General features: G+C 50.7%; 2 protein-coding genes across 17 annotated transcripts in view; both read left to right on the top strand.

Moving 5' to 3' along the window:
- Positions 1-6,317, top strand: part of SCAMP5 (secretory carrier membrane protein 5) — a 28,834-nt gene extending 22,517 nt beyond the window's left edge. The window contains exons 4-7 of the mRNA XM_023196596.2: positions 1,352-1,508; positions 2,644-2,745; positions 3,195-3,312; positions 3,566-6,317. Coding sequence (XP_023052364.1) covers positions 1,352-1,508; positions 2,644-2,745; positions 3,195-3,312; positions 3,566-3,760 — 572 coding nt within the window. The 3' untranslated portion in view covers positions 3,761-6,317. The remainder of the gene's footprint in view (positions 1-1,351; positions 1,509-2,643; positions 2,746-3,194; positions 3,313-3,565) is intronic.
- A 2,066-nt stretch (positions 6,318-8,383) lies between these two features.
- The window catches only part of PPCDC (phosphopantothenoylcysteine decarboxylase), a 28,844-nt gene continuing 10,927 nt past the window's right edge, over positions 8,384-26,300 (top strand). For 5 of the 16 annotated variants that reach the window (XM_023196598.1, XM_023196612.2, XM_023196609.2 and 2 more), the window contains exons 1-2: positions 8,384-8,434; positions 13,098-13,304. In XM_023196598.1, coding sequence (XP_023052366.1) covers positions 13,119-13,304 — 186 coding nt within the window. In that variant the 5' untranslated portion in view covers positions 8,384-8,434; positions 13,098-13,118. Of the gene's footprint in view, positions 8,519-9,970; positions 10,746-12,802; positions 12,880-13,097; positions 13,305-26,300 lie in introns of those variants that run through there. The other 11 variants (XM_023196599.1, XM_023196600.2, XM_023196603.1 and 8 more) reach the window with 11 other exon arrangements.

Genomic DNA, 26,300 nt, shown 5'->3' with positions numbered 1-26,300 from the left:
CTCCAGCCTGGGCGACAGAGCGAGACTCCGTCTCAAAAAAAAAAAAATAAATAAATAAATAAAAAAAAAGAAATAGATTAGATAGCTGGGCACAGTGACGCACGCCTATAATCTGGCACTGTGGGAAGCCGAGGCAGGTGGATCACCTGAGGTCAGGAGTTCGAGACCAGCCTGGCCAACTTGGCGAAGACCCATCTCTACTAAAAATACAAAAATTAGCTGGGCATGGTGGCGGGCACCTGTAATCCCGGCTACTGGGGAGGCTGAGGCAGGAGAATCGCTTGAACCTGAGAAGTGGAGGTTGCAGTGAGCTGAGATCACGCCACTGCACTCCAACCTGGGCTACAGAGCAAGATTCCATCTCAAAAATAAAATAAAAAAAGAAATAGATTAGATAAAGACTGAGATTCCAAGGCCGGGTGTGGTGGCTCACATCTGTAATCCCAGCACTTTGGGAGGCCTTGGCGGGTGGATCACGAGGTCAGGAAGTGGAGACCATCCTGGCTAACAAGGTGAAAACCTGTCTCTACTAAAAAAATACAAAAAAGTTAGCCAGGCATGGTGGTGGGTGCCTGTAGTCCCAACTGCTTGGGAGGCTGAGGCAGGAAAATGGCTTGAACCCGGGAGGCGGAGCTTTCAGTGAGCCAAGATCGCACCACTGCACTGCAGCCTGGGCGACAGAGCAAGACTCTCTCTCAAAAAAAATAAAAAATAAAAAAGACTGAGATTCCAGCCGCCAATGCCTGCCCCATTTAAGTGCAAGGTAGATGGCACAATGGCTAGAAGAGATGTTTCCATAAGGCCTTTTACTTTTCTCTTTCCATGCCCCTATCTCGAAAGAGAAAGTGTAAGGTCGGTTTCCCATGTCCTGGGCTTGGTGACTGCTGTGAGTCTGGGAGGGTGAAGGCCTGAAGCCATTCTTATAAGGACAAAAGCATTTTATCACCCTGAGGCTTTGGAGCCCTTCAAAGGGGCTTGCTGGGCAGAAGCTCTGGGTTCTGGAGCCTGTGCTCTCCAGATTTCTGAGGAGTGGGTGCTGGGGTTGTGGGGGAGGGGGGCGGTTGGTTCGAGCTCCCAGCTTGCTTTCTTACAGTCTTTACTCCTCTGTGTGTGTATGTGTGTCTCATGTGTCTCTGTATGTATTTGTTGGTACGGGTTGTGGGTCTTTTGTGTGGGTGTGAATCTGTGAATGTGTCTGCATCTCTCTGTGCTTGTCTGTGCTGTTGGCCTGGCTTGATGGTGGGTCTCTGTTGCGTTACTGGTGTGTGCGTGCCCATGTCCATGTGCTCATGTGTCTCTCTATGGGCCTGGGTGTCTGTCTCTATGTGTGCATGTGCTCCTGGGCCTGCAGTGAACAGCGTCACGCTGGCCGTGAACCTGGTGGGCTGTCTCGCGTGGCTGATCGGAGGCGGGGGAGCCACCAACTTTGGCCTCGCCTTTCTCTGGCTCATCCTCTTCACACCCTGCTCCTACGTCTGCTGGTTTCGGCCCATTTACAAGGCCTTCAAGTAAGTGGTTGGTACTAACTGCAGTGCCTAGCCGTCTCTTTGCCTGTCTCCCCTGCCTCTTCTCCAAATCTTTTCTCACTTCTTTTTTTTTTTTTTTTTTTTTTTACCCTCCCCCAGACTCACTTTCCCTTGTTCACCTTTGGCTCAGATTGCTAGGTAGGGCTGGGCTTGGGCTTTCTGGGGGTGCCAGGTTGAGGTGAGAGGGCTGAGAGTTAGTTCCTTTCCTCCTCACTCTACCCTTAGATAGGGAAAATATAGAGAGACCAGGCCTATTTTTTCTTCTGTCATCACCTTCCTCGGGCAGCTGCCTGTTAAATTTTGCCTGTGGGGCTGCCTGTCTTGGTGGAGCTACCCATCCTAGTACCTGTGGGGCTAGCCGACTTGGTGCCAAGGACACCATCTATCCATGTTCCAATGGAACCAGCCAGCCATGCACCATGGACGCTGTTCATGTGCAATGAGGTCATCCAACTGTGTGCCAAAGGGAACACCCATCCACGTATCAGTGGAACTTGCTGTCTTGGTGCCAGTGGGTGTCCACCTAGTGCCAAATGGCATTTTCAATCTTTGTGCCCATGTGACTATTCATCAATATATCAAGGCTATCTGTCTTAGTGCCAGTAGAATATCCATCTCAATGCTAATGGGGCCTTAAATCTCTTTGTGCCAATCAGGCCATCTATCTAAGTGCCAATTAGCTACTATTTTGGTGCCAATAGGGTGTCCGTTCTAGAGCCAGTGAGACTTTCTATCTCTGAGCCTATGGGACCATCCATCCATGTACCAGAGGAGCTAGCTGTCTTGGTGCCAGTGTCCATCCCCTTGACAATGAGACTGTTTATTCCTGCCTCAATGGAGCCATCTATTTCTATGCCAATAAGCCGTCCATCCATGTAACAGTGGGTGGTCTGTTCATGAGGAAATCCCTCCCTGTGTAATGTTGCAACACACAGGTCTACCATGTAGACACTTGCAAAGATGTATGGGTAAAACTATCCCATTCTGACCTCTCAATTAAGGCCTTTAAATGTCTTCTGTCCATTATGCACTTAAACTTGGAAGGGCTTGGGGGCCTTGAAGGCAGGGAAGCCCTGGCCTTCTCCCCAGGTGACGGGAGCCACCTCCTCTGCCGCAGGACTGACAGCTCCTTCAGTTTCATGGCATTCTTCTTTACCTTCATGGCTCAGTTGGTCATCAGCATCATCCAGGCCGTGGGCATCCCAGGCTGGGGCGTCTGGTAAGAGGCAGGGGCGTGGCCTGGGGCTGGAAGGGGTGGCACTGCAGGTGTATCTTTTGTGTACCTTTGTGTGCTAAGCTGCCTAGCCTATGGGGCCTGAGTGACATGGGTTGTTGGGAGAGTGAGAGGATTCGGGATAGTGTAGTAGTACAGCCATAGCATCAGAGGGAAGGAGAACCTGGCAGTGGTTTCTTGGGGGCTGAGGGGTGTCAGGGATTATGGGAAAATCTGGGGAAAGGAAGTGTTGTATCTGTAGAGCACCTCTGAGCCACAGGGAAGGGGTCTTCTTGAGCCATTGACACAGGCCCTTTGGATATCAGTAAGATGGTCCCTCTGCATCCAGTGATATGTTTCCTCCCTGTGACAATGAGATGGTCCCTTCCTCTGGGACAGGGGCTCCTGGGCACCGCCCATCCTGCCCATAGCCCCACACTGGCCTCTTCCTGCAGCGGCTGGATTGCCACCATCTCCTTCTTCGGAACGAACATTGGCTCGGCGGTGGTGATGCTAATTCCCACTGTCATGTTCACAGTGATGGCCGTCTTTTCCTTCATCGCCCTCAGCATGGTACGTGGTCCCCTCAAGGGTGAGAAAGTGGCTTTGGGAAGGGGCCGTGTTCTGAAACAAGCCCTCCTCCAAGTTACAAGAGGATCCTGAGGTCTTCCAAGAGACTCACTCTGGAATGGCTTGCAGGACTCTCCTACAGAGGCATGCATAGGGAGGGAGCACTGTGTTTTTTTACAGATGGGTCCCATCTATTTCCTGGATGGGCTGTCTTTTCTCTTTGATTAACACTTTCTTATGCTCTTTTTTCCTACAGGTTCATAAATTTTACCGGGGAAGTGGGGGGAGTTTCAGCAAAGCTCAGGAGGAGTGGACAACAGGGGCATGGAAGAATCCACACGTGCAGCAGGCGGCCCAGAATGCAGCCATGGGGGCAGCCCAGGGTGCCATGAATCAGCCTCAGACTCAGTATTCCGCCACCCCCAACTACACATACTCCAATGAGATGTGAACCAGCCACACCTACCAGGTGGCAGGGCTGGGGCCATTGGGACAGGGGGCTCAAGCCACATCGTCATTTGTGGTGACCAAGCAGGGTTCCCCCTTTCCTTTTTCTCCTTCCCTACTTTGTACAAAGGACCAGAGTTTTATACATATATATATATATATACATATATATGTGTGTGTGTGTATATATATGTATATATGTATATGTCTGTCCCCCAGCCCCCAACCTTTGTATTCTGCTCTTGGCACTCAGCTGTGGGCTGCACGTGGAGCTGTCGCGTGCGGTGGTAGCTGTGTCCGTGTCCCCTCGTGAAATAGTGTGCAGTGGAGGTCTCTTGTTGTGGTGCTAGATGTGTGTTTAGAGCTAAACCAGCCCCCACCCCCACCCTCCACCTGCCCCTCCTGCCCCTTGCCCCTCTGACCCTGGCCCAGGGACCCCTCACGGGGCCAGGGGATGCATAGCAGAAAGACTGGCCCCTTCCTAGGGTTATCAGCTGGAACTGCTTCCACTTTCAGTCTTCCTGGGAAGCAGCAGTTTTTAGCACTCTTGGTGGTGGGTGGGAGGATGGGTACAAGCCAGGGATATTCCCTTGCTCTTCTCATCCATCCAGGCCTCCCCTCCCTCAGCCTCCTCCTCCTTCATCTGTTCCCTAATGTCACATTCCCTGTGCTATCTTCCCTTGCCCAGGGTCTGTCTGTTTCTTTCCTAGGTGGCTTTTCTTTGTCTTCCCCGAGGCTGAGTATCCCAGTTTTATCTGCTCCTGAGACTGAGCCCAGATCCCCAAATCTTACTTGATTTACAGTTCAAGGAAGCTGATGAGGGAGCTGGGCCTTACCCCTGATGTAGGAGGGGCACACAGCTGGGGGTGCAGAGCCCACCTGGGTAACTGACCCCCAGGGGATGGAAATGCAGGGTTTCTGCTTGGGCCTGAGAGTCTGGTGTGCAGGGGCAGGCTCCTCTTTTCTCTCCCCTGCCTTCTCCTTCTCTCCCCAGAGCCCCCTTGAGCCCCTTTGCATATGTCCCTCTGCCTCCTCCCCATGCCCCCAGCTGCTGTAGCTTGATTCTCCTACCCTGACCGTACCATGTGCCAGGTGGCATCTGCCTTACTGCCTTCCCTGAGGAGTTGGGACATGCTGGGCAGTTGTCAGATGTAAAGGCACAGCTGGAGCAGAGGTCATGTCAGTAATGATTGGTCCCTGGGGGAGGTCTGGCTGGCTCCAGCACACTGGGGCATCTAGATATCTCTCCGTGACTATTGGATTCCTGGGAGCAGTAGCTGTTCTGTTTGGATCTGGTAGAAGAGACAGGGGCTCAGAGGGCTAGGCCCGGAGGGAAGGTCAGAGGAGAAGGCAGGCAGGGTCCAGTGAGGGGGAGCATGCCTTCCCCCACCCTGACTTGCTCTTGGTCACAGGGCAGTTCTGGGCACTTGAACTCAGGGCCCAAGCAGAAGCACAGGCCCAGTCCTGGCTGCAAGCACAATGGCCTGAATGGGATTTCAGGTTAGGCGGGGTGGGAGGGGAGGCTCTCTGGCTTTAGTTTTGTTTTCCAAATCAAGGTAACTTGCTCCCCTCTGCCTATAGACCTTGGTCTTGGCTTGTCCTCACCCAGTCAGAACTCCCTAGCACTTTCAGGAGAGTGGTTTTAGGCCCATGGGGCTGCTGTATTCCAAGCGGTATAAGAACATGGCTGGTAGAGACTCCAGCTGTGTGCAGGGCCTGAAGGGGAGTGGGTTCTCACTCAAAGAGCATCTGCCCATTTCCCACCTTCCCTTCTCCCAACAGAAGCCTGCCTGAGCTGTTTGGACAAAAATCCAAACCCTGCTTGGCTACTCTAGCCTGGCTTCAGCTTGGAACCTAACACCTAGGCTTCCAGGCCACCCTGAGCCAGGGGCCTCTGGAAGTTCTCTTCCTGATGGTCCTTTAGGTTTGGGCCACAAAATATAATTACCTCTCCTCTCTCCCATTTTCTCTCTAGGGAGCAATGGTCACAGTCCCTGGTACCTGAAAAGGGACCCTAGGTCTAGGCCCTTCTTCCTTTTCCCTTTCTCTCTCTTATCCCAGACCTTTGGCTCCCTTTTCCTTCTCTCTCTGGTGGCTCCAGGAGGCCTGCGATCTAGCTCCCTGCTTAGCACCCATGACCTGTTGGATGTTACCTCCAATCAATATCCTGTCCTACCTGCCTCTTTGGCTCAGACCTATATGGCCACACTCTGGCTCTACCTTTGGGAAAGCCTGATCCTGGTGTGTGGCCCAGCTTGTTCAGGCCCTGGGATGCTGCATCTCCAGGCAACTATGCACTTTCCCAGGGAGGGAACCAGTATGAGAAGTGGGGGCAGGGCACACATTTATCTTTGCAGGAAAGTCTGGCCTGGGGTCGAGTGGAGGAGGGCCCAGGTCAGTTCTGGGGTCCCAGTGACCTGCTTTGCTATTCTCCTGGTGCCGCTGCTGCTCCCTATTTCTGGAGCTGGATGTTCCCCAGCTGGCAGTTGAGCTGCCTGAGCCAATGTGTCTGTCTTTGGTAACTGAGTGAACCATAATAAAGGGGAACATTTGGCCCTGTGTGTTCTGCTGTGTCATGTGTCTTCCTGTGGGCTTGCGTGGAGCCTCATGGCAGGCTGTGGGGCAGGGGCATGAAAGTATGGGGGCTGGGTGGGTCTGTGGTCTGTCATTCCTGGGATCTAGAGCTATACGACCCTGTGTGGCTCTTTATCTGATGCAGCCTTGCGTAGGTGATGAAATTGCCACCGAGGCTCCCTGCCTTGGGGGGAGGAAGTGGAAGAAGCAGGCTTGATAGGCCGGGCGCGGTGGCTTACGCCTGTAATCCTAGTACTTTGGGAGGCCAAGGCAGGTGGATCACGAGGTCAGGAGATCGAGACCATCCTGGCTAACAAGGTGAAACCCCATCTCTACTAAAAATACAAAAAATTAACCAGGCATGGAGGCGGGCACCTGTAGTCCCAGCTACTTGGGAAGCTGAGGCAGGAGAATGGCGTGAACCTGGGAGGTAGAGCTTGCAGTGAGCCAAGATCACGCCACTGCACTCCAGCCTGGGAGACAGAGCAAGACTCCATCTCAAAAAAAAAAAAAAAAAAGCAGGCTGAATCCCTGGGTAAGGGATGGTTTGGCCCAGATAGTCCATTGCAGCCAAGGGCAGGGGTGGAGCAGAGGCCCCACCTCAGCTCAGGGCAGGGGACCCACAGCTGCTTTAGCCACCTGAATGAATACAGAGGTTTCTGGGGCCTGTGAAGGCTAAAAAATGAAAGGGGCAGGGAAGTATGCCCAATGTGCACTCTCCTGCTGCCTTCCCTTTGCCCATTCGATGCCCTCCACCTGGATCGCTGTTGGGATCCTGTATCTAAGCTCCTGGCTGTCCTTCAAGATTCATCTCAAGTCACTCCTTCAAGAAGGCTTTCCTGCCTGGAGGTGTTGCTTCCTCATGGAGGATCTTACCCTGTCATTTTCTGTGTCCCTGTTTGTGTCAAGAACAGGGACGCATCTGATTTATCCTGTATCCTGTGCACCTAAAATAGAAGAACCTTGGTAAATATTCAGCATTAAGTGCCCCGAGCCCTCTTTTACTAAGGACCTGCCAACATGGGCCCCATTCGCACTAATACCGTGAAGATGGCCCTTTTCTGTACTCCGTCATAAAAAAGTGCTACACGCACCCGGGCAGCAACTTCCACGCAAACAAGCACATGTGAAAGAAGATCACCATTATTTCCAGCAAAAAGCCCCCCAGGCCTGGGTGCAGTGGCTTACTCCTGTAATCCCTACACTTTGGGAGGCCAAGGTGGGCAGATTGCTTGAGCCTAGGAGTTTGAGACCAGCCTTGGCAATAGAGTGAGAACCCGTCTCTACAAAAAATACAAACACTAGTCTGGCATGATGGCACACTCCTGTAGTCCCGGCTACTCAATAGGCTGAGATAGGAGGATGGCTTGAGCCTGAAAGGTGGAGGTTGCAGTGAGTGGAGATAGCACCACTGCATTCCAGTCTGGGTGACAGAGCCAGTCCCTGTCTCAAAAAGAAAAAAAAAAAGCTCCCCAACAAGATAGTAGGCTAGAACATGCATGTGATGAAGCTGATTTGAAGGGCTCAGTGAGCGGTATCTCCATCAAGTTGCAGGAGGAGAAGAGAGAAAGGAGAGGTAATCATGTTCCTGAGGTCTCAGGCCTGGATCAGGAGATCACTGAAGTATTAACAGATCCTGATATTAAGGAAATGCTGATGGTTTTGGACTTTGGCAGTCTGTCCAACCTGCAGGTCACTCAGCCGACAGTGGGGATGAATTTCAAAACGCCATGTGGAGCTGTTTGAATCTTTTTGGGATACTGTAATATTTTCAATAAACCTGGGACAACAGCAAAAAAAAAAAGGCTCCAAGCAACGAGCAGTGTGTGTGGGGCTGATAGGAGTGAGGAGAGGTGGTCGGACAGTTATGCCAGCCCCGATCGAGAGTCCCAGCAATACAAAGAACAGGGAGCCAGGGTTTGCTCCAGGATTTCCCCAGTGGACTACGACTCCTGGAAGGCAGAGAAGTGGACTACAGCTCCCAGAAGGCTGCGCGACACACAGCCAGCACGGTGCTCTCGTGAGGCGTGACAGTCAGATTCCGCGGGAGGGCGGCAGAGATACCGCGATATTTGGGGTCGGCCCCGAGACGCCCCTGGCGCGGGTGAGCAGTGGAACCGGGCTGGGAAGCTGGGTTTTCGCGGCGGCGCGGGAGGAGAGGTTCGGGGAGCTGTGCCTGCGAGCGTGGGTCCGTGGCTGTCTGTATGTGTCCTCACTTTCCCCTCTGTGCCGATGAAGCTCTGCTTGCGACTGTGCGTGGGTAGGCGGCTGTGCATCTGTGCGACCTGCCTTTCCCGGGTGGGGCCGCCTGGAGCAGGAGGGGCTCCCGAGCCCGGAGTGGAGGGTTTGCATCTGGGTTTGCATCTGTGCACGTCCAGCCCAACTTTGTGCTGCTCTGCGATTATTTGTCCAGCGTCGTTTAATCTAGTTTAAATGATGGCCGTGTCAGCTCCTCACACTTAGCGCTTACTCGGGCTGCCCAAAGTACAAAGTGTATTTTAAAAGTTGGTAAAATTAAAAAAGGAAAGCCATGGGATATTGAAGGTAGCCCTAGGCCTGCCAAAAAGTGCAGAATGCCATTTAAAAATTAGGCCAAATCTTGTTGGAAAAGAACTTCCTGCTGTCCTTGAAGTATTTGGAAGTAGGTGCTAGATGGTGAGCCGGAGAGGTTCCCAAGTTGGGGAAGTGGTGGCTGTCTTGGACCAGGGGTTTCCATCTCTCTCACAGTGGCTGGGAAGTAGCAATACGCAGTCACTGCCTTTCTAGTAGCCCACGTGTGTGAGTGTGTGTGTTAGATACATTCATCCTTCAGTATCCGCAGGGGATTGCTGTATACTTTTTTTTTTTTCCGAGACAGGGTCTCATTCTGTGACCCAGGCTGGAGTACAGTAGTGGGAACATAGCTCACCGCAGCCTCGACCTCCTGGGCTCAAGGGATTCTCCTGCCTAGGTCCCCTGTGTAGCTGGAACCACAGGCATAAGCCACCACACCCGGCTAATTTTTATTTTATTTTTGTAGAGACAGGGTCTCACCATGTTTCCCAGGCTAGTCTCAAATTCCTGGCTCAAGCAATCCTCCTTCCTTGGCCTCTCAAAATGCTGGCATTACTGATGTGAGCCACCACATCAGCCCTCCTGTATACTCTTTTTTCTTTTTTTTTTTTGAGTCAGGGTCTTACTCTGTTGCCTAGGCTAGAGTGTAGTGGTGTGATCATAGCTCACTGCAACCTCGAACTCCCTGGGCTCACATGATCCTCCCACCTCAGCCTCCCAAGTAGCTGGGACTACAGGCACAAGCTACCATGCCCCACCATATAATTTAAATCATCTCCAGATTACTTATAAAACCTGATACAGTGTAAATGCCATGTAAATAGTTACACACTTTTTTTTTATTGTGGTACAATTTAATAATTTATTATACAATATAAATTACAATAATAATTTATTATTATTATCATATTTTGAAACAGTCTCTGTCACCCAGGCTGGAGTGCAGTGGCAAAAACATGGCTTACTGCAGCCTTCTAGGCTCAAGTGATCCTCCTGCCTCAGCCTCCCAAGTAGTTGAGACCACAGGCATGTGCCACCACACCTAATTTGTAAATTTTTTGTAGAGCTGGGGTCTTGCTATGTTGCCTAGGCTGGTCTCGAGTGCCTGGGCTCAAGCAGTCCCCCCATCTTGCCCTCTTAAATTGCTGGGATTACAGGTGTAAGCTGGAGCAGAACCCTGGGCAGCTGGTAGTGAGGGGCTTTGATGTTAGGCTAAAGGATTCAGGCTCATAATGGATCTTGGATCCCTGCCTACCCACTACCCACTTCCCTTGTTTGGTTCTGCTTTGTCTTAGGCTCAGTTCTCATCCTTCCTGTATTGAGCTTGAATGTATACCCTGTCTGGCCTTGCTTTCCTTGCTCCCGTCTTTAGTCTGGTTCTGTGCCAGCTCCACCTTTGCCCATATAGGGACTGGCAGGTATCCCTGAAACCTAAAACTTTGCCCTGAATTAAACTCATCAGAGGAGTCTTAAACACACAAGCCGAGGCTCTTTGTGCTGTCTGTCCCTGTCTTTCTAGAGGATAGAGAAGCTGTCATTTTTCTGGCTGTGGCTTACCTGCTTGGCTTGGTGCCCTGGGATCTTGAGGCTCAGTAATCACAGCTTGTAGCCCCATAATCTGCCTGCTTGCCAACTCTTTTTGCTGCTCAGGAGTTCCTGTTAGTTCAGCAGAGCCCAGGGAAGTGAGGTACTGTCTCCAGCTACCCTTCCTGTGCAAATAGGTGACTCCAACAGGATCTGGTTAGGGTAATAGACTTACTGGTTTGGAATTTGATCCTCTTTGCAAGCAGACAAAGGAATCCTGCCAGCTGTCACCCTTCCTGGAATTCTCAGGTTGAACTGATTTGACCTCGCCTCCAAATGTTAGTTAAATGATTCACTTTCTATTCCTCAAGTATATTAAACACACACATACACACACACACCCTCTTTTTTAGGAAGGTAGGTAGGTTTGATCCTTAGCACAGCTTTACTAAGCAGGCTAAGTACTATATTTCGGACTATATTGCCTGCTGTGGGGAAGCAGTTGAAGTCACTAATATAGATTCCTGCCCCAAATTTAACTGATTGCTTTCTGTAACCTGTTTCCTAGGAATGAGATCAGCTTGATGTGGATGAGGTTCAGGGGCCTCAGAGATAAAATTTGGCTTCTGGTTTTGCAGGAATCTACCTATCCTAGCACCAGTTGGCTAGGGTGGGACAGGGTCAAGGTTTGAGATCTGGCAGGTAGGTTTCCCTGGAGAATAAACAATGTGCTTCCATCATCTACCAATGATGTGTTCTGGGAAGAAGCTGACTGGTAGGCACTCTGTACCTTGTCAGATGCTAACAGGGCTCCCCACTCCCTGGAGTAAACTGAGTTCTCCGACTCTGACCAAGCATTGCCCTGCAGTGGAGCAAACATTGAGATTACTGGCAAATCAAACTTTGGGTGATCTTGCCCTAGGGAACCAGCCTGTGGTTAACCCCTGCTGAGAAGTGGGATAATGCAGCCAAACATGATCCTCAGCCCACGTGGGTTGTGCCCAAGTACTGAAGGCAAATCCTGGGCAGAGAGGCTAGAAAGCCAAGGGGCCTGTGAGTGAAGAGGAGACGGGCCCCTGTGGATGCTCAGCCATGGAGGTAGCCATTGGGCGACTCACCAGCACTACTTCCTGGGCAGCTGCCTGGGTTTCCCTTGCCCTGCTGGTTCTTTTTTGAGTGTATCTTCTAGGACTTTCTGTCTTGTACGGAGAGCACCTTACTGCTCTCTTTCATGTATTGACTCAAAGTTTCTGCTGGAAGGAGCTTCAGAGATCATCTGGTCCTACCTCTGCATTTTTCTGATGAAGGGACAGGTCCAGGGAGGGAATGACCCTGGACCAAGGTCACTCCAGGTCAGGAGCACACCATGGTCAGGGCCCAGGGCTTCTGATTCACAGGCTGGGTATCTGTCTTCTGCCCCACACTGCCTTAGAGGGTGTAGTTATTCATTCAGCACATGTTCAGGACTGCCAGCTAGTGGACTGCTGGTTGGCAATTAGACCTGATCACACATTCAGGGAGCTTGCTGGTGGAGGGAGAGGCAAGGAAACTGATGTGTAAATTGAGTCTGTGATCACCAAAAAGGTACATCCCAGGGAAGGACTGATCTCAGATAATTCCAGACAGGTGTGATTCCTGTCTTCTCGAACTCAACCTACAGATTCCCCAGAGGCAGCTACTGTGTTTTCCACAATTCCTTTGCATGGTGTTCAGTGTAATCGGTCCTCAGTGATGGTTGCTGATGAAGCATGTTCTGCTGGCCCAACCTGCAGCGTGTAGGTTTTGGTGTCCATCAGCCATATTATCAAGAGCACTCACTTCAAGCAACGTCTGAGAGTCAGAGGAAGAAGCAAACCAGCTAGTCTCCTGGGGTGGCCTGCATCCTCTTTATGCTGGTTTCTTCCTGGGCTTTGATTTGTAGGGTGGTGCCCATCTTGATTAACAGACAGGGACAGAGAGGCAAATCTCTTGGCTCCCTGGGGCACCCAAACCTCCTTGTTGCCCAGGGTTCCACCTCATGAGCATCTTTGGAACCCATCCCCTCCTGCCACTTCCTTTCACCATTCAGCCCAGTCCACTGCAGCAGCTCCTGTCACCTTCCAGTCTCTCCACTAGCAGGGTCCCTTTGACACTATGACCAGGTGCCAGCACCATCTTTCTAAAACCGAAACTCCTCACCCTGGCCCTCGCTGCCCATGGCATTCTGGCCTCACCCTGACTTTCAGCCTCACCTCCTGCCCCTCCACCACCCCACATCACATTCTGGCTTCACTACTAAGGCACTCCCTGTTCCCCAACCTGCCGCCCTCCTTCAGGACCTTTGCCTTTGCAAGATTGTTCCTTCTTTTGAAGTGATTTCTTCCCATCTCTGAAAAACTAACTCGTCCTTCAGGACTCAACCCTAACATCATCTTTTCTGGGATGCAGCCTCTGACTTCCAGAGATGGTCACTCTGAGCAGCCACGGCACCTGGTACGCCCTTCCCCACAGCACTGCAACATTCCCTTGTGACTGACTGGCCCGGGTGTGGGGATGGCGTCTCACTTTCTTATCAAACTGTGTGCTCCCTGAAGCCCGGACTGCTGATCCCTTTAGCTGCCTTAGCCTCTGGCCTGGGGCCTAACACATGGTGCTGCATACATTCTGGTCGAGTGTATGAATGAAGAGGGTGGCCCTTGTTCTGCTTTTAGATCCTAAATCCTGACAGCTTTATGGAGCCCAGGCCTGGCAGGCTCCTAGAACTTGAAGCCACCAGACCCCACATGGAACCAAAGGCCTCCTGTCCAACTGCTGCACCCTTGGTGGAGAGAAAATTCCATGTTCTTGTGGGTGTCACGGGGAGTGTTGCAGCCCTGAAGTCACCTCTTCTGGTGTCAAAGCTTTTGGACATTCCTGGGGTGAGTATCCTCACCAGACAAGCATGGCAGCCTCCGGCATGGGAGACCCGTGCTCCCGGGGACGGCCCATTGTTCTGCAGTGTGTGCAGTTTTCTTTTTCTTTATCATGTTAATCATGCTTGTGGAGGTCCTGTGTGTGTAGTGCTCTGTGGAGGATTCAGGAGACAGAGACCAGTGTCCAGTGTGACCTGGGGCTAGATTAGATAGTATAGACAGAGCATGAGGGGAGGCTGGGAAAGGACCTGGTGAACGGAGGGTTTGGGCTCCCATACATTAACCCTGAGAATCTGTGAAGTCCTGTGTGGGAGGAGGGCTGGTTGGAGAAGTGCAACAAGTTCTTAGTACCCATTCCTGCCTTGGGTTCCCCCACCCCTACTTTCATTCCATCTTGAACACTGCGGCTGTGTTGTCCCTTCTCGTGAGACCCCGTGGTTGTCCTGACAGTCAAATGCTCTGAAACCCCATTGCCTGAAGCTCTAGGTTCAAACATTGCTCCTTCAGGCGTTCAGAGATGCCCCAGGGGCCCCTGACTGTGTGCTGGGGTCAGGGACTCTAGTCCCCGTCCTTGGCCAGACCCTCCACTTGGGTCTATTTTCTATATTGGATCTATTTTCTATATTGGGTGCAAAAGTTCAAGGCTTTAAATAGTGTGAAATCTGACAGGCAGTGGCCCCACTTCCTAGTTCCGCCTCCAGGGCCCTTTGTTGGTCTGTCTTATCCCCCTTGGTCTTTGCGTGGCTGGGCCCTGCTGGGCTGGCTGCCCTCTCTGCTCCTGTCCCGCCTTTTCACATTCTGTGCAAAACCTTCCCTGTCTGCCCCAGCCCAGTCCCTGTGGTTTTGGCCCCTTCTTTTAAACTCATTTGACTTAGAACTATAGGTTGCCTTAGACACTGCTAACGTTACTGGCCCCTAGTTTTGGTGGGGTCTTGTGAAGTTGCTGGGCCCCAGGCCTGGCTTCTCCCTCGCTTGTATCAGCTGAGCACCCAAGGTGCGGTGGCCCAGGCAGCCATATCTGGTGTGTCCAGCAGGGGGCGGTGCTTACTCACAGTGGTCCCATCAGCTGGGGCTGGTGGTCCCATCAGCTGGGATTGGGCTGGGAAGTGTTTCACTTTTTTACTTTCCACCAACTTCCACCCAGAAAGTCACCCCGTCACCCCACCCCCAGGGCTGGGATAAGCCATGAAGCTGCCAGCCAGGGATGACAGCTGGCCAGAGTAGGGGAGGGAGGAGAGTCTCGTGGCACTCTGAGACTGGGTGCTGCACTTTTAGGGCAGTACTACTTAGGCCCAGCCACCCCCTGTGTACCCAGAACCATTGGTAGGAGCTGGCCAGCTAGAGCCGTTAGGGCGGGAGGCCTGAAAGGGTTTGCAGCAGTGAGAGCCTCTGCCACCACCCCCTGGGGAGGGAGGGAGCCATGCAGTTCCCTTTTCCCATAGCCCCAGAGCAAGTGAGTTTCCGGACTAGGGGTGGATAGGGGCGGGGAGTCCTATCCCAGGAAACAGATGGGCAGCCTCAGAACGGAGGGAAATGGCAACCCCACCGCTTCCTCCCATCTCACACAGCCAGCGTTTGGCTGGGGGGCGGTGTGTGGAAAGGGTTGCCTGGAGCAGGGAGGCAATTGAGCGCACCCCATGGCTTTTTAGCCTGGGCCCTGTGGGAAGGCAGGCCATGTCTGGAACAGGACTTGGCTTCCTGTCTCTGGTTGGAGTTGACGCCAAAAGTGAGGCAGCCAGAGGGCACTGAACTGGGAAGGAAGGCTCCCCGACTCAGCCTCTTGGAGCCTGCCTTTCCCATTTGAAAATAAGGCTGATTCCTGCTGCCCATTCCCCAGGCTCTTGTCAGGCTCCCTGAGATGTTGGCTTGGGTGGGAGGGGTCACAGATGAAATAGTCCTGTGCCAGTGACTTGGTGCAGAGCCTGGCATGTTGAAGCACTCGGTTGTGTGTGTTTCCTGGCCATCACCGTGTCCTTTCCCCTTGTTCATGTCCTTTGGGCCAGCCACACGGTGTGGGGCAACCCCAACTGGGAAGAGCCATGGAAGCCACAGTTCACCTGCTCTTGTGGAGGGCCTATGCCTTTCATCTGCAGGGAGACAGCTCTCCAAGCCTGGCTTTGCTTATTGGGGCCTTCCTGAGGTGTGGGATCCAAAGGTAATCCCTGGATTGCCTTGTGTTGGCCCCAGTGGTGGTGTCTACCCCTGCACACTCCCCTTGATTTCCTGATGGCCCTGATCTCCACACTGCTTCCTGCTGGATCTCCTGCAGGAGCATCATTGTCCCTTGGAGCAGTCACTTTCAGCTCTTCGCCTGCCGAGTCGTGGGTTCACATGCTCAAGGCTTTCTGGAACTTCCTTAGGTACCTCCAGATTTGGTCTAGCACATGAACAGCTGGGGTGTGGGCTGCAGGGAGCTGGGGGATTCTACAGATCTGGCCCATCACTGTTTCTGATTGATCAGCATGTCCAGACATCCCGGGAAAGCCGCTAACCTCAAGGTAGCCAAATCAGGGAGACTGTGAGGGGTGTTGGAGAGACATGGATTCGGCACAAGCCACACACACCGCACGATGGGCAGAGTAGTCACTAGCAGAGACGACCTTGAGTATGTTGGGGCAGATGGGCAACCGTGTCACAAGAGAAGCAGCTGAGCACATTTCTGATGCTGGGACGCTGGGCAAGTCAGTTCTTTTTGGCCATAGTTTTCTTATCCACACAGTGAAGGACGGGCAGGTTCTCAAGTGATCCATCTTCAGGGTCTCTTCTGGCACTGGTGTTAGAAGATTCTAGATGTGAGGGCAAAAAGGACTAGGACCCAAAGGCAGCCTGAGAGAAGGTCCCGGGGCCCAGGAACTTCAGGGGGATTGGGGGTTTTGTAGTTCCATAGCTGTCATGTAATTGAGTGGCAGTAAAATCTGGTTTGTCAGCTCAGGCAGTTTCTTCCCTGGGGTTGGCAGCCTGGCCCGTGCAGGGGAGCAAAAATGGCTTTCCTCCACCTTGCTAGGCTGCTTGGCTGGGCTATGAGTTCAACTGACTTATAAACAAAATTAACAGGGCTGGGTGCAGTGGCTCACTTTGGGAGGCTGAGGTGGGTGGATCACTTGAGGCCAGTTCAAGACCAGCCTAGCCAACATGGTAAAACCCCAACTCTACTAAAAATACAAAAGTTACCCGGGCGTGGTGGGCGCCTGTAATCCCAGCTACTCAGGAGGCTGAGGCAGGAGAATCGCTTGAACCCGGAAGGCAGAGGTTGCGGTGAGCTGAGATCGTGCCACTGCACTCTATTCTGGGTGACAGAGCAAGACTCCACCTCAAAACAGTAACAACAACAAAAAACAAGATCAATAGGAGAAAACCCTATTTAGTTACATATCTGCACATGGATGTACCACAAAATATGAGATTCCCAGAAGGGTGAGATGACTGAAGCCTGTATAGCAGCCTGAGCTACAGAAGGAAATAGGGACTTGGGGCTGCGGGGGGTGGTGGCGACACAAGTTATGGGAGGGTGAGGGGAGGAATTGTACCGTGAATAAACATCTTGTTAGGCAGATAAAAACTTCTCAGATAGCCGGGCGCGGTGGCTTAAGCCTGTAATCCCAGCACTTTGGGAGGCCAAGACAGGTGGATCACGAGGTCAGGAGATCAAGACCATCCTGGCTAACACGGTGAAACCCCGTCTCTACTAAAAAAAAATACAAAAAAAACTAGCCAGGCGAGGTGGCGGGCGCCTGTAGTCCCAGCTACTCAGGAGGCTGAGGCAGGAGAATGGCATAAACCCGGGAGGCGGAGCTTGCAGTGAGCTGAGATCCGGCCACTGCACTCCAGCATGGGTGACAGAGTGAGACTCCATCTCAAAAAAAAAAAGAAACAAAAAACAAAAAACTTCTCAGATAATGAAAGATGCCTCAGCAGTTTGTCAGTAAGTCACTCTTCCCTTCTCAGGGAGGGGACTCAGGACAAGGGGGATCCCTCTTTACGCAGATAAGAGAAGTTCAGAGAAAGTTCCTCCCTGCATCTGTTTTTTCCCAAGTGTCTTCAGGTTTGAAATAATCAGCATACCAAAGCCACATATTATGGGATGGCATTTCCTGAACTCCTTCATCCACACCCTTCAAACTTGGGAGGAGAAGGCAGACATCACCCCAGCTTTTGCCAGGGCAGGTGTCAGCAGAATTCAGAGCCAAAAGGGGATTTCTAAAGATAGAGAAAACCCCCGACTCAAGGAGTCAGCAGGCCTCGGGCTCAGAGGAAGATACATTTCTAGGGTGTCCGTTGGGACATCCAGGTCTGTTGAGGGTGAGGAAAAGAAGGCTCTGCTCATATGTAGTGTGGAGTAAATTCTGACTTTCTGGAGGACCACTTGACAATATTAAGAGAAATTAAACATGTTCATAGCCCTTGATTTACCCACAGGATTAAACCCTGTGGGGTGTATTTACAAAGTAAAAGGATGTTCATTATAGCATTACTTATAATTTCAAAGCAAAACTGGAAGCAAACAAAATGTCCAGCAGTAGAGAGCTGTGGTGCCCTTATGATTTATGGGACAATCTCTCAGTGGATTACTTGGCAATGTTTCAGAAAAATGGGTTAGCTTTCTCTGTGCTAATGGGAGCAATCCTCAAGATAGAAGCGGAATAAGCAAGGTGTAGGAGCTAGTGAACTGGACACCCCGGGCCAAATTCGGCTCAATGCCTGTTATTGTATAGCCTCCAGCTAAGAATGATTTTTACATTTTAATTTTTATTATTTATTTTTGAGACAGGGTCTTGTTCTGTTGCTCAGACTGGAGTGCAGTGGTGTGACCACCACTCACTACAGCCTCGACCTCCCAGGCTCAAGCAATTCTCCCACCTCAGCCTCCCGAATAGCTGGGAGTGCAGGCGTGCCATCACACTCCACTAACATTTTTGCATTTTTTTTGTAGATACAGGATTTCACAATGTTGCGCAGGCTGGTCTCAAACTCCTGGGCTCAAGTGATCTATCTGCCTCCACTTCTCAAAGTGCTGGGATTACAAGCATGTGCCACTGTGCCCAGCCTGATTTTTACATTTTTAAATGGTTAAATCAGAAGGAAAATAGTATTTTCTGACTCATAGAAAAAGTGATATGAAATTCAGATTTCAGATCCAAGACAATTTACTGGAACACAGCCATACCCATTCATTTACGTATTGCGTATGACTGCATTCGTACTACTACAGGGTTGAATCTTGCAACAAAGCCTAAAATATCATCTGGCCCTTTATAGAGAAGGTTTGCTGACCCCTGGTATGCAGCCTGATTCCTTCTGTGTATTCTTTTTTTTTTTTTTTTTTGAGATGGAGTCTTGCTCTGTCGCCCAGGCTGGAGTACAGTGGCGTGATCTCGGCTCACTGCAACCTCCGCCTCCTGGGTTCACACCATTCTCCTGCCTCAGCCTCCCGAGTAACTGGGACTACAGGTGCCCGCCCATGCCCGGCTAAGTTTTTTGTATTTTTAGTAGAGACGGGGTTTCACCGTGTTAGTCAGGATGGTCTCGATCTCCTGACCTCGTGATCCGCCCGCCTTGGCCTCCCAAAGTGCTGGGATTACAGGCGTGAGCCACCGCGCCCAGCCTCTATGTGTTCTTATACTGACTTACTGCGCACAGTTTTTTCCTCTGGAGGTGGTTACCCTTGTGGAGGGGGACCGGTGGAGGAAGGGAAACTTGGATTTTTCATTTTGTATCATTCTGTTCAGTTTTAATTTTCTAACCTATGTGTATATTTGTGTGTGTGTGTGTGTGTGTGTGTGTGTGTATTTTTAGTCAGTGGGGCTTTTGGTGGGAATATTGTGGAACATTCTTGGTAACTTTGTGCTTTTTTTTTTTTTTTTTTTAAGGTGCTCACTGAGGAAAGAGCAGACAACATAGGGCCTGGTTTGATGATTTCCTTTTTGTTCTGGGTGGGGGCCACCTGCCCGCTCTATGTCCTGATATGGAAACTCTGAGACCTTTATTTGTGTTTCTACCTGCTTGGCTGGCCCCTTCCTCCTCTGGCCTGCAGCCCTGTCACCTGCTCCCCTAGGGACAGAGCTCTGTCGGCCACTGGTCAGAGGGTCCTGCACCCCAGGGTCCTTCCCTGATTGCCCAGAACAACGTCCCTGTGCAGGGCCTCCATAGACCCCTCTCTGGTTTCCTTCTGGAGAATTTTCTGGAGTTGGGGAAGCACACAGAAGGGTTGGCATGAGGAGCTGATACAACCAGAACACCAGCTCCCCCAGGGGCAGATGAGAGAGCGGCTGTTTCTTGCAGAGCCAGGTGGGAAAGGGTCAGGGTCACAGAAAGGCTGGGGTGGCACAGTGAACTGGATGGACCCCTACCATGTGGTCTAAATGGCTCATGCATGGGTCATAAAAGGAAACCAGAGGCAGAGGAAGAAGGGCTCGCCCACGGCCTTCCAGGGAATAAGTGAGTTAGCAGAACTGGGGACTTGAGGCCAGGTTTTCTGGGTCCTATCAGTGAGTGAATTGAGGAGCTCAGACTTGGAGCTCATTCTCTGCTCAAGCTCACCAGTGCTTGAGGATGGTGGAATTTGTGGATTCCTATCTTGGTCTGCCTTGCAGTTAGGAGTTACCTGTACCCCACCTATCTGTTAGACTGAGCTGCAGCAGAGGGTAGAGCTTGGATCTTATCAGCCCTGCCCCCACCATATAAGAGGCTTAGTAAATGTTTGCCGAGTAGAGGCATCATCATGAGCCACGGAACCCACTGAGCCAACCGGAACTCCCTTGGGGGTTTTGTTAAGGAGGCCAGCCACCTCCTTCACAGCTCCCGTGCCTCATGTGCCAACTGCACTGGGCCCCAATAATCCTTTGTCCTAGAATGTACCTGCCACTCCCATGCTCAGGTTAGTGTTACTTCTTGGCTGGCCGCTAGGTCCTGGGCACAGATCTGGAGCGTGCCAGTGTCAACACTGGTAGACCCAATGTCAGGGTCCTCTGCTGTGCATCCTGGCCCCGAGGACTGGGCCACCAAAGCCCTGGGTTCCTTGCCTTATCACAGCTTAAGTGCAGGGCTACCACTTCCTCTTTAGAATCCTCCTTTGTCTCCAGTGGAGGCATCATCACGCCCTACTAGAAACACCTGCTCTCCAGCCACTCAACTGCTGGTTCCACTTGGGCTCTTCTCCTTTTCTTGTACATACCAGAGCTGTGCTATCTGATATATTTACATTTTCTTGTGTATTCCAGAGCTGAGCTACTCGATAAATGTAAATTTGAATGTGGCAGCCGCTTGCCACATTCAAATTTAAATTAATTAGAATTTAATAAAAAATTCAGTCCTTCAGTCACAGCAGCCACACCTCAGGTGCTCAGTGGCCACATGTGGCCAGTGCTGCCACACCGTATGGCACATGTAGGGCCATTCCCATCATTGCAGAGATGGAAATGCTCTTCATGGATAATGCTGTAGAGTTGTGGCTCTCAATGGGGGCGATTTTCCTCCCCAAGGGACATTGGATAATGTCCAGAGACATTTTTAGTTGTCCTAACTTAGGGGTGGTGGTGCTCCTGGCTCTTGGTTCTAGTGGGTAGAGGCCAGGAATGGGCTTGGCAGTGGAGACTCAGGCCATGGGATTTGTTTCATCCCGTGGCTGCGAAGTGTCTCTCCACAGGTTCCTTTGATAATCTGCCCCAGAAGTAGCCTGGCCACACTAGGGGCCTGAAGTAGAAACAGGAGGTATCACTCTAAATCCTGATTCCATTTCTCCTGACCAGACCCAAATCAGGATTCCTGATGTCTCTTCAGCAAAGAAAAGGAAACCAGACTTGCCAACTGGTTTCGGGAAGGAATCTCTATACATGCTAGATAAAATGCAGGCAGCTTATGTAATAGGGTCTGTCCTAGCCTCAGTCACATACACAAAGAGATTCAGCTTAAAAATATTAGCTGTAAAAAGTTTTCTCAGGTAGGCCGAGCATGGTGGCTCACGCCTGTAATCCCAGCACTTTGGGAGGCTGAGGTGGGCGGATCATCTGAGACCAGGACTTTGAGATCAGCTTGGCCAACATGGTGAAACACTGTTTCTACTAGAAATACAAAAATTAGCTGGGTGTGGTGGTGCACAACTGTAATTCCAGCTACTTGGGAGGCTGAGGCAGGAGAATCTCTGGAACCCAGGAGGCGGAGGTTGCAGTGAGCCGAGATAGTGCTACTGCACTCCAGCCTGGGCAACAGAGCAAGACATTGCCTCAAAAACAAAAAAAAAAAAAAAAAAAAAGGAAAAATCTTGTTTCTAAGTGGTGTCAGCAGGGGACCAAGCCGGGAGCTACCTTTCAGGAATTCTGTAGCATATGGGAAATTCTTTTTTAATGCCCAGCCCTGCTTCTACCAGGACCCACAAAGGTGTAAGAGAAAGCCAAGGAAGGCTCCTGCCCTCAGGGAGTTTCTGCCCTGCCAGGGTTCCTTGGCGTTTGCTGGGAAGAGGTCAAGGTACATGGGTAAATGGTCAGAATTATTTAGTATTATAGAAGGTAACACATGCCTTTTTTTTTTTTTTTTTTTTAAAGTGTGTACAGACCCAGGGCCCAGCCCTTGGCTCCCAGGACGTTGTGGTGGAGTGAATGAAAATAAAAGAACAAAGCCCATAGGGTTGATGAATCAGATCAAGTGACATCCCTCTAAAACCAGAAAAACTAGTCTGGGCCTGCTAGACAGCACTGGGGTCAGTCAGGGTCACCTCCAAGGGGAGTCAGCTGCTTCAGTGGGTCAGAGGTGGGGCATCAGGAAGGACCTGCCCATCACATACACTTCACATTACTCCTTAGTGAAGACCTTGACCCCAGGAGGCTCCCTAACAATGTGACTATGTAACCTGGGAGGGTGGCTAGAGAGTGGAGCCTCTGAGAGGTCAGGCAAAGAGCTTAGAGGGAAGATCTCAAGCAGGGTGAGAGGCTAATAGGACCCGGGTTGGAGCTCCCCAGGGGACAGTGGGGGCTTAAAGGCTCTGAGACCTTGAGTGACGGTATAGGGAAGGAAGAAAGGGTAGAGCTGAGAGGGAGGAGAGAACCCCCTGAGTCAAGGGCATTACCTATTTGGGGATTTTTTTTTTTTAGGTTTTTATTGATTGATTATATTTTTTTTGTAGAGAAGGGGTTTTGCCCTGTTGCCCAGTCTCATCCCAAACTTCTGAACTCAAGTAGTCTGCCTACCTCTGCCTCCCAAAGTGCTGGGATGGCAGGCATGAGCCACCATGTCTGGCACCCAATTTGGGGTTAATTCTGAAGGCCAGCACTAGGCAAGGTCCTCCGCTTTGCGAACTGGAAGATGGTTTTGGGAGTTGGGGAGAGTGGAGGACCTAGATCTTCAGGAAGTAGCTTTCCAAATTTCAGAATAGAGGCGATGAACCCAGTGAACCTAGGACATTCTTTTTGTCTTTTTTTGAGATGGAGTCTCACTGTGTCTCCCAGACGGGAGCGCAGTGGCGCGATCTCTGCTTGGCTCACTGCAAGCTCCGCCTCCTGGGTTCACGCCATTCTCCTGCCTCAGCCTCCCGAGTAGCTGGGACTACAGGCGCCCGCCACCACACCCGGCTAATTTTTTGTATTTTTAGTAGAGACAGGGTTTCATCATGTTAGCTAGGATGGTCTCGATCTCCTGACCTCGTGATCCACCTGCCTCGACCTCCCAAAGTGCTGGGATTATAGGCGTGAGCCACCATGCCCGGCCACCTGGGACGTTCTTAAGTAGCACATAGTTCAGGATGGTTGGGAAGCTCTTAGAAATGAAAGATGGTGGTCCCATGAGCAGAAGCAGGCAGTATATCAGCAGAGATGTGGTCTCTGGCTACCTGAAACCTTCTGTTGAAGGAGTTGGAAAACAGTTAAGTGGAAGGGAGGACATGTAACTAGAGATGAAGGAAGAGTGTGGTCCAGAGCCCCCCAGGGTGAACTGAAGCTTGTGGCAAAACTCAGGAGGCTCGAGAGGGCTGTTTTATGTATTTGCAAGAAGAACAATGAAGCAGTGTCTGGTGCTGGAGGTCAATGGTAACATTAGCAGAGGACAAGAAGAAATGGGAGGGGCTGGGCGCAGTGGCTCACTCCTGTAATCCCAGCACTTTGGGAAGCAGAGACAGGTGGATCGCCCTAGCTCTGGAGTTCAAGACCAGCCTGGCCAACATGGTGAAATCCTGTCTCTAGTAAAAATACAAAAATTAGCTGGGCATGGTGGTGCACACCTATAATCCCAGCTACGTGGGAGGCTGAGGCAGGAGAATCCCTTGAACCCGGGAGGTTGCAGTGAGCCGAGATTGCACCGCTGCACTCCAGCCTAAGTGACAAAATGAGTCTTTTTTTTTTTTTTTGAGATGGAGTCTCACTCTGTCGCCCAGGCTGGAGTGCAGTGGCCGGATCTCAGCTCACTGCAAGCTCCGCCTCCCGGGTTTACGCCATTCTCCTGCCTCAGCCTCCTGAGTAGCTGGGACTACAGGCGCCCGCCACCTCTCCCGGCTAGTTTTTTGTATTTTTAGTAGAGACGGGGTTTCACCGTGTTAGCCAGGATGGTCTTGATCTCCTGACCTCGTGATCCGCCTGCCTCAGCCTCCCAAAGTGCTGGGATTACAGGCTTGAGCCACCGCACCTGGCCTTTTTTTTTTTTTTTTTTAACAAAAAGAAATGGAGGGATTATTTGATCTCATTTTGTTCATCTTCTCTTTTGAGCTTGTAGTGGTAGGAGGGACCTGAACTGAGGCTGGGTGATTCATCTCCTGTCCTGGGAAAGTTCTCTCCTGGTGTGCTAGGGAACTGTGGTTGGTGACCTACAGGAAGTGTGGGAAACGTCAAAAGGGGTCAGGGGCAGGAGATGGCTAATGTCCATTTATCAAAAAGGTGAAGGAGGTGAGCTCTGCAAATTGCTACAGATGAGGCTTGTAAGTGCTAAGAAAAGCTAGATTGGGATCACTAGGAACAAGGCATATTGATTTTAGTTTATGTTTTGGATAGTAGCAAAGTATTTTTCGATTTAGATGAGGCCTTTGATGGAATCCTAGGACCTCTCCCTAGACCGCCTGGGGATGTTGTCAGCATGTTATAACCAGTGAAAGATCCAACTTGGAAAGAGTTCTTGGTTCTTTCTCACCCCTTGCTCTGCTGCCACACCCACTTCTGTGGACCTTGTGGGTGGCCTCTGCCCTTGACTTGGTTCTGTTCATAATTTGGATTAGTATCTCTGGTGGCTACTGATGGTGGTGCTGGCTAAGAGGAGGAGCAACAGGATTGAGCTCTCAGTAGCTCTCTGTAGGCTGAGCAAACAGCAGGCCAACTCTGATAAGGGGAAATTTGCCAGGGACATGTGAGGGACTGCATTTGGGACCAGAAAAATAACTGCTCAGATACAGCCTGGCGCTTGCGGCTTAGTAGCAGCATGAATGAGAATTTTTTTTGAGTTTTTGCTGATTGCAAACTCCATACATCAGCAGGGGGATGTGGCCACCAGAAGAGCTGCTGTGGGTTCAGGCTACACCGATAGACATGATGCTCTGCTTTCTTCATGAACCTAACAGTGGGGATGCCTTCTCCCACCCCTGCAGGCAGAGTAAATGACTCTCACCTGTGGGTTCTTCACTTCTGGAAAATTTAATTTATTTTTTATTTTTTTTTGTAATTTTCTCCTATTTTTCTGTTCTCTCTGGAACTCTTTAATCATCAAAATTTTTAACCTACTGAGTTGATTAGATTTTCTCATCTTTTTTCTACTATTACCCATCTTTTTTTTTCTCCTCTGGAAGATTTCTTTTAAACTTGTGTTGAATTTTTTTATCTCACTGTTTATAATGTTAATTTCTAAGAGTTCTTTTTTGTTCCTTGAATATTCATCTTAAAAAGTGTTGTGTTCTTGTTTCTTGGGTGTAATCTCTCATTTTTAAGTTTTCTTCTCCCTCCATTGCCTCTGGGTTTCTATTTTCTGTTTGTGTAATCTCTGTCTTGCTAGAGGGCTCTCCTCAAGTACCTGATACTCCTTGGCTGTTCTTATTTGGGTGCCAAAAGCTGATTGGAAACTGTCTTCACTGCCAGGGTACTCATCTGGTATTGAAATGTTTTGTTGGTGGACCTCTGAATTCCATATCTGAAGGTTGCCTTCCGTACCACATCTACTTACTCCCAGGGTTATTTGTTTTTTCCAGACCAGTAGTCTCCTGCCTGGTTGACCTAGCGTTCTTAGGGTCAAGTAGGGGAAGCAGGCTTGGGTCTCTCTGTTTGGTCTATAGATACTCACTTCTGCTCCGAGACTCCTTTGTCCTCTGTTGTGCTAACTCTTCAAGGGTAGTATGTGTGGCTGCCTGGGGTGGAAAGAAGAGCTGGGGGGACTTTAGCTGTTCCTTCTAACAGGTCAGGAACCAGTCCTCTTGTATTCAGCTGTCTGCCTCATGCTCACCTTTGTGGTACTCACTTCCTCAAGTCCTCGGCTCCTGGGTTCTAACTGGCTTGTGTCTCAGTTACTGTGTAGGCTTTGGATATTTTCTTTTCTTATCTAATCTAATCTGATCTAATCTAATCTTTTAGGATTCACTCTGCTAGTGCTTCCTTTCACTTCCATCTTCTGAAAGCGCATTGGCACGTCTTAACTGCTGTTGGTGGTTGTTCCTCTTTTTGTTCTTGGGAGTTTATTTCTTTTCTTTCTTTTTGAGATGGAGTTTAGCTCTTGTTGCCCAGGCTGGAGTGCAATGGCGTGATCTCGGCTCACTGCAACCTCCACCTCCCAGGTTCAAGCGATTCTCCTGCCTCGGCCTCCCGAGTAGCTGGGATTGCAGGCATGCGCCACCACATCCAGCTAATTTTGTATTTTTAGTAGAGACGGGGTTTCTCCCTGTTGGTCAGGCTGGTCTCAACCTCCGCACCTCAGGTGATCCGCCCGCCTCAGGCTCCCAAAGCGTTGGGATTACAGGCATGAGCCACCGCGCCCGGCAGTTCTTCTCTTTTCTCTTCTCTTCTCTCTTCTCTTCTCTTCTCTTCTCTTCTCTTCTCTTCTCTTCTCTTC

Source organism: Piliocolobus tephrosceles, chromosome 6 (assembly GCF_002776525.5).
Source record: "Piliocolobus tephrosceles isolate RC106 chromosome 6, ASM277652v3, whole genome shotgun sequence".
NCBI classification, from domain to species: Eukaryota; Metazoa; Chordata; class Mammalia; order Primates; family Cercopithecidae; genus Piliocolobus; species Piliocolobus tephrosceles.
This window is presented reverse-complemented; position numbering and strand designations above follow the sequence as displayed.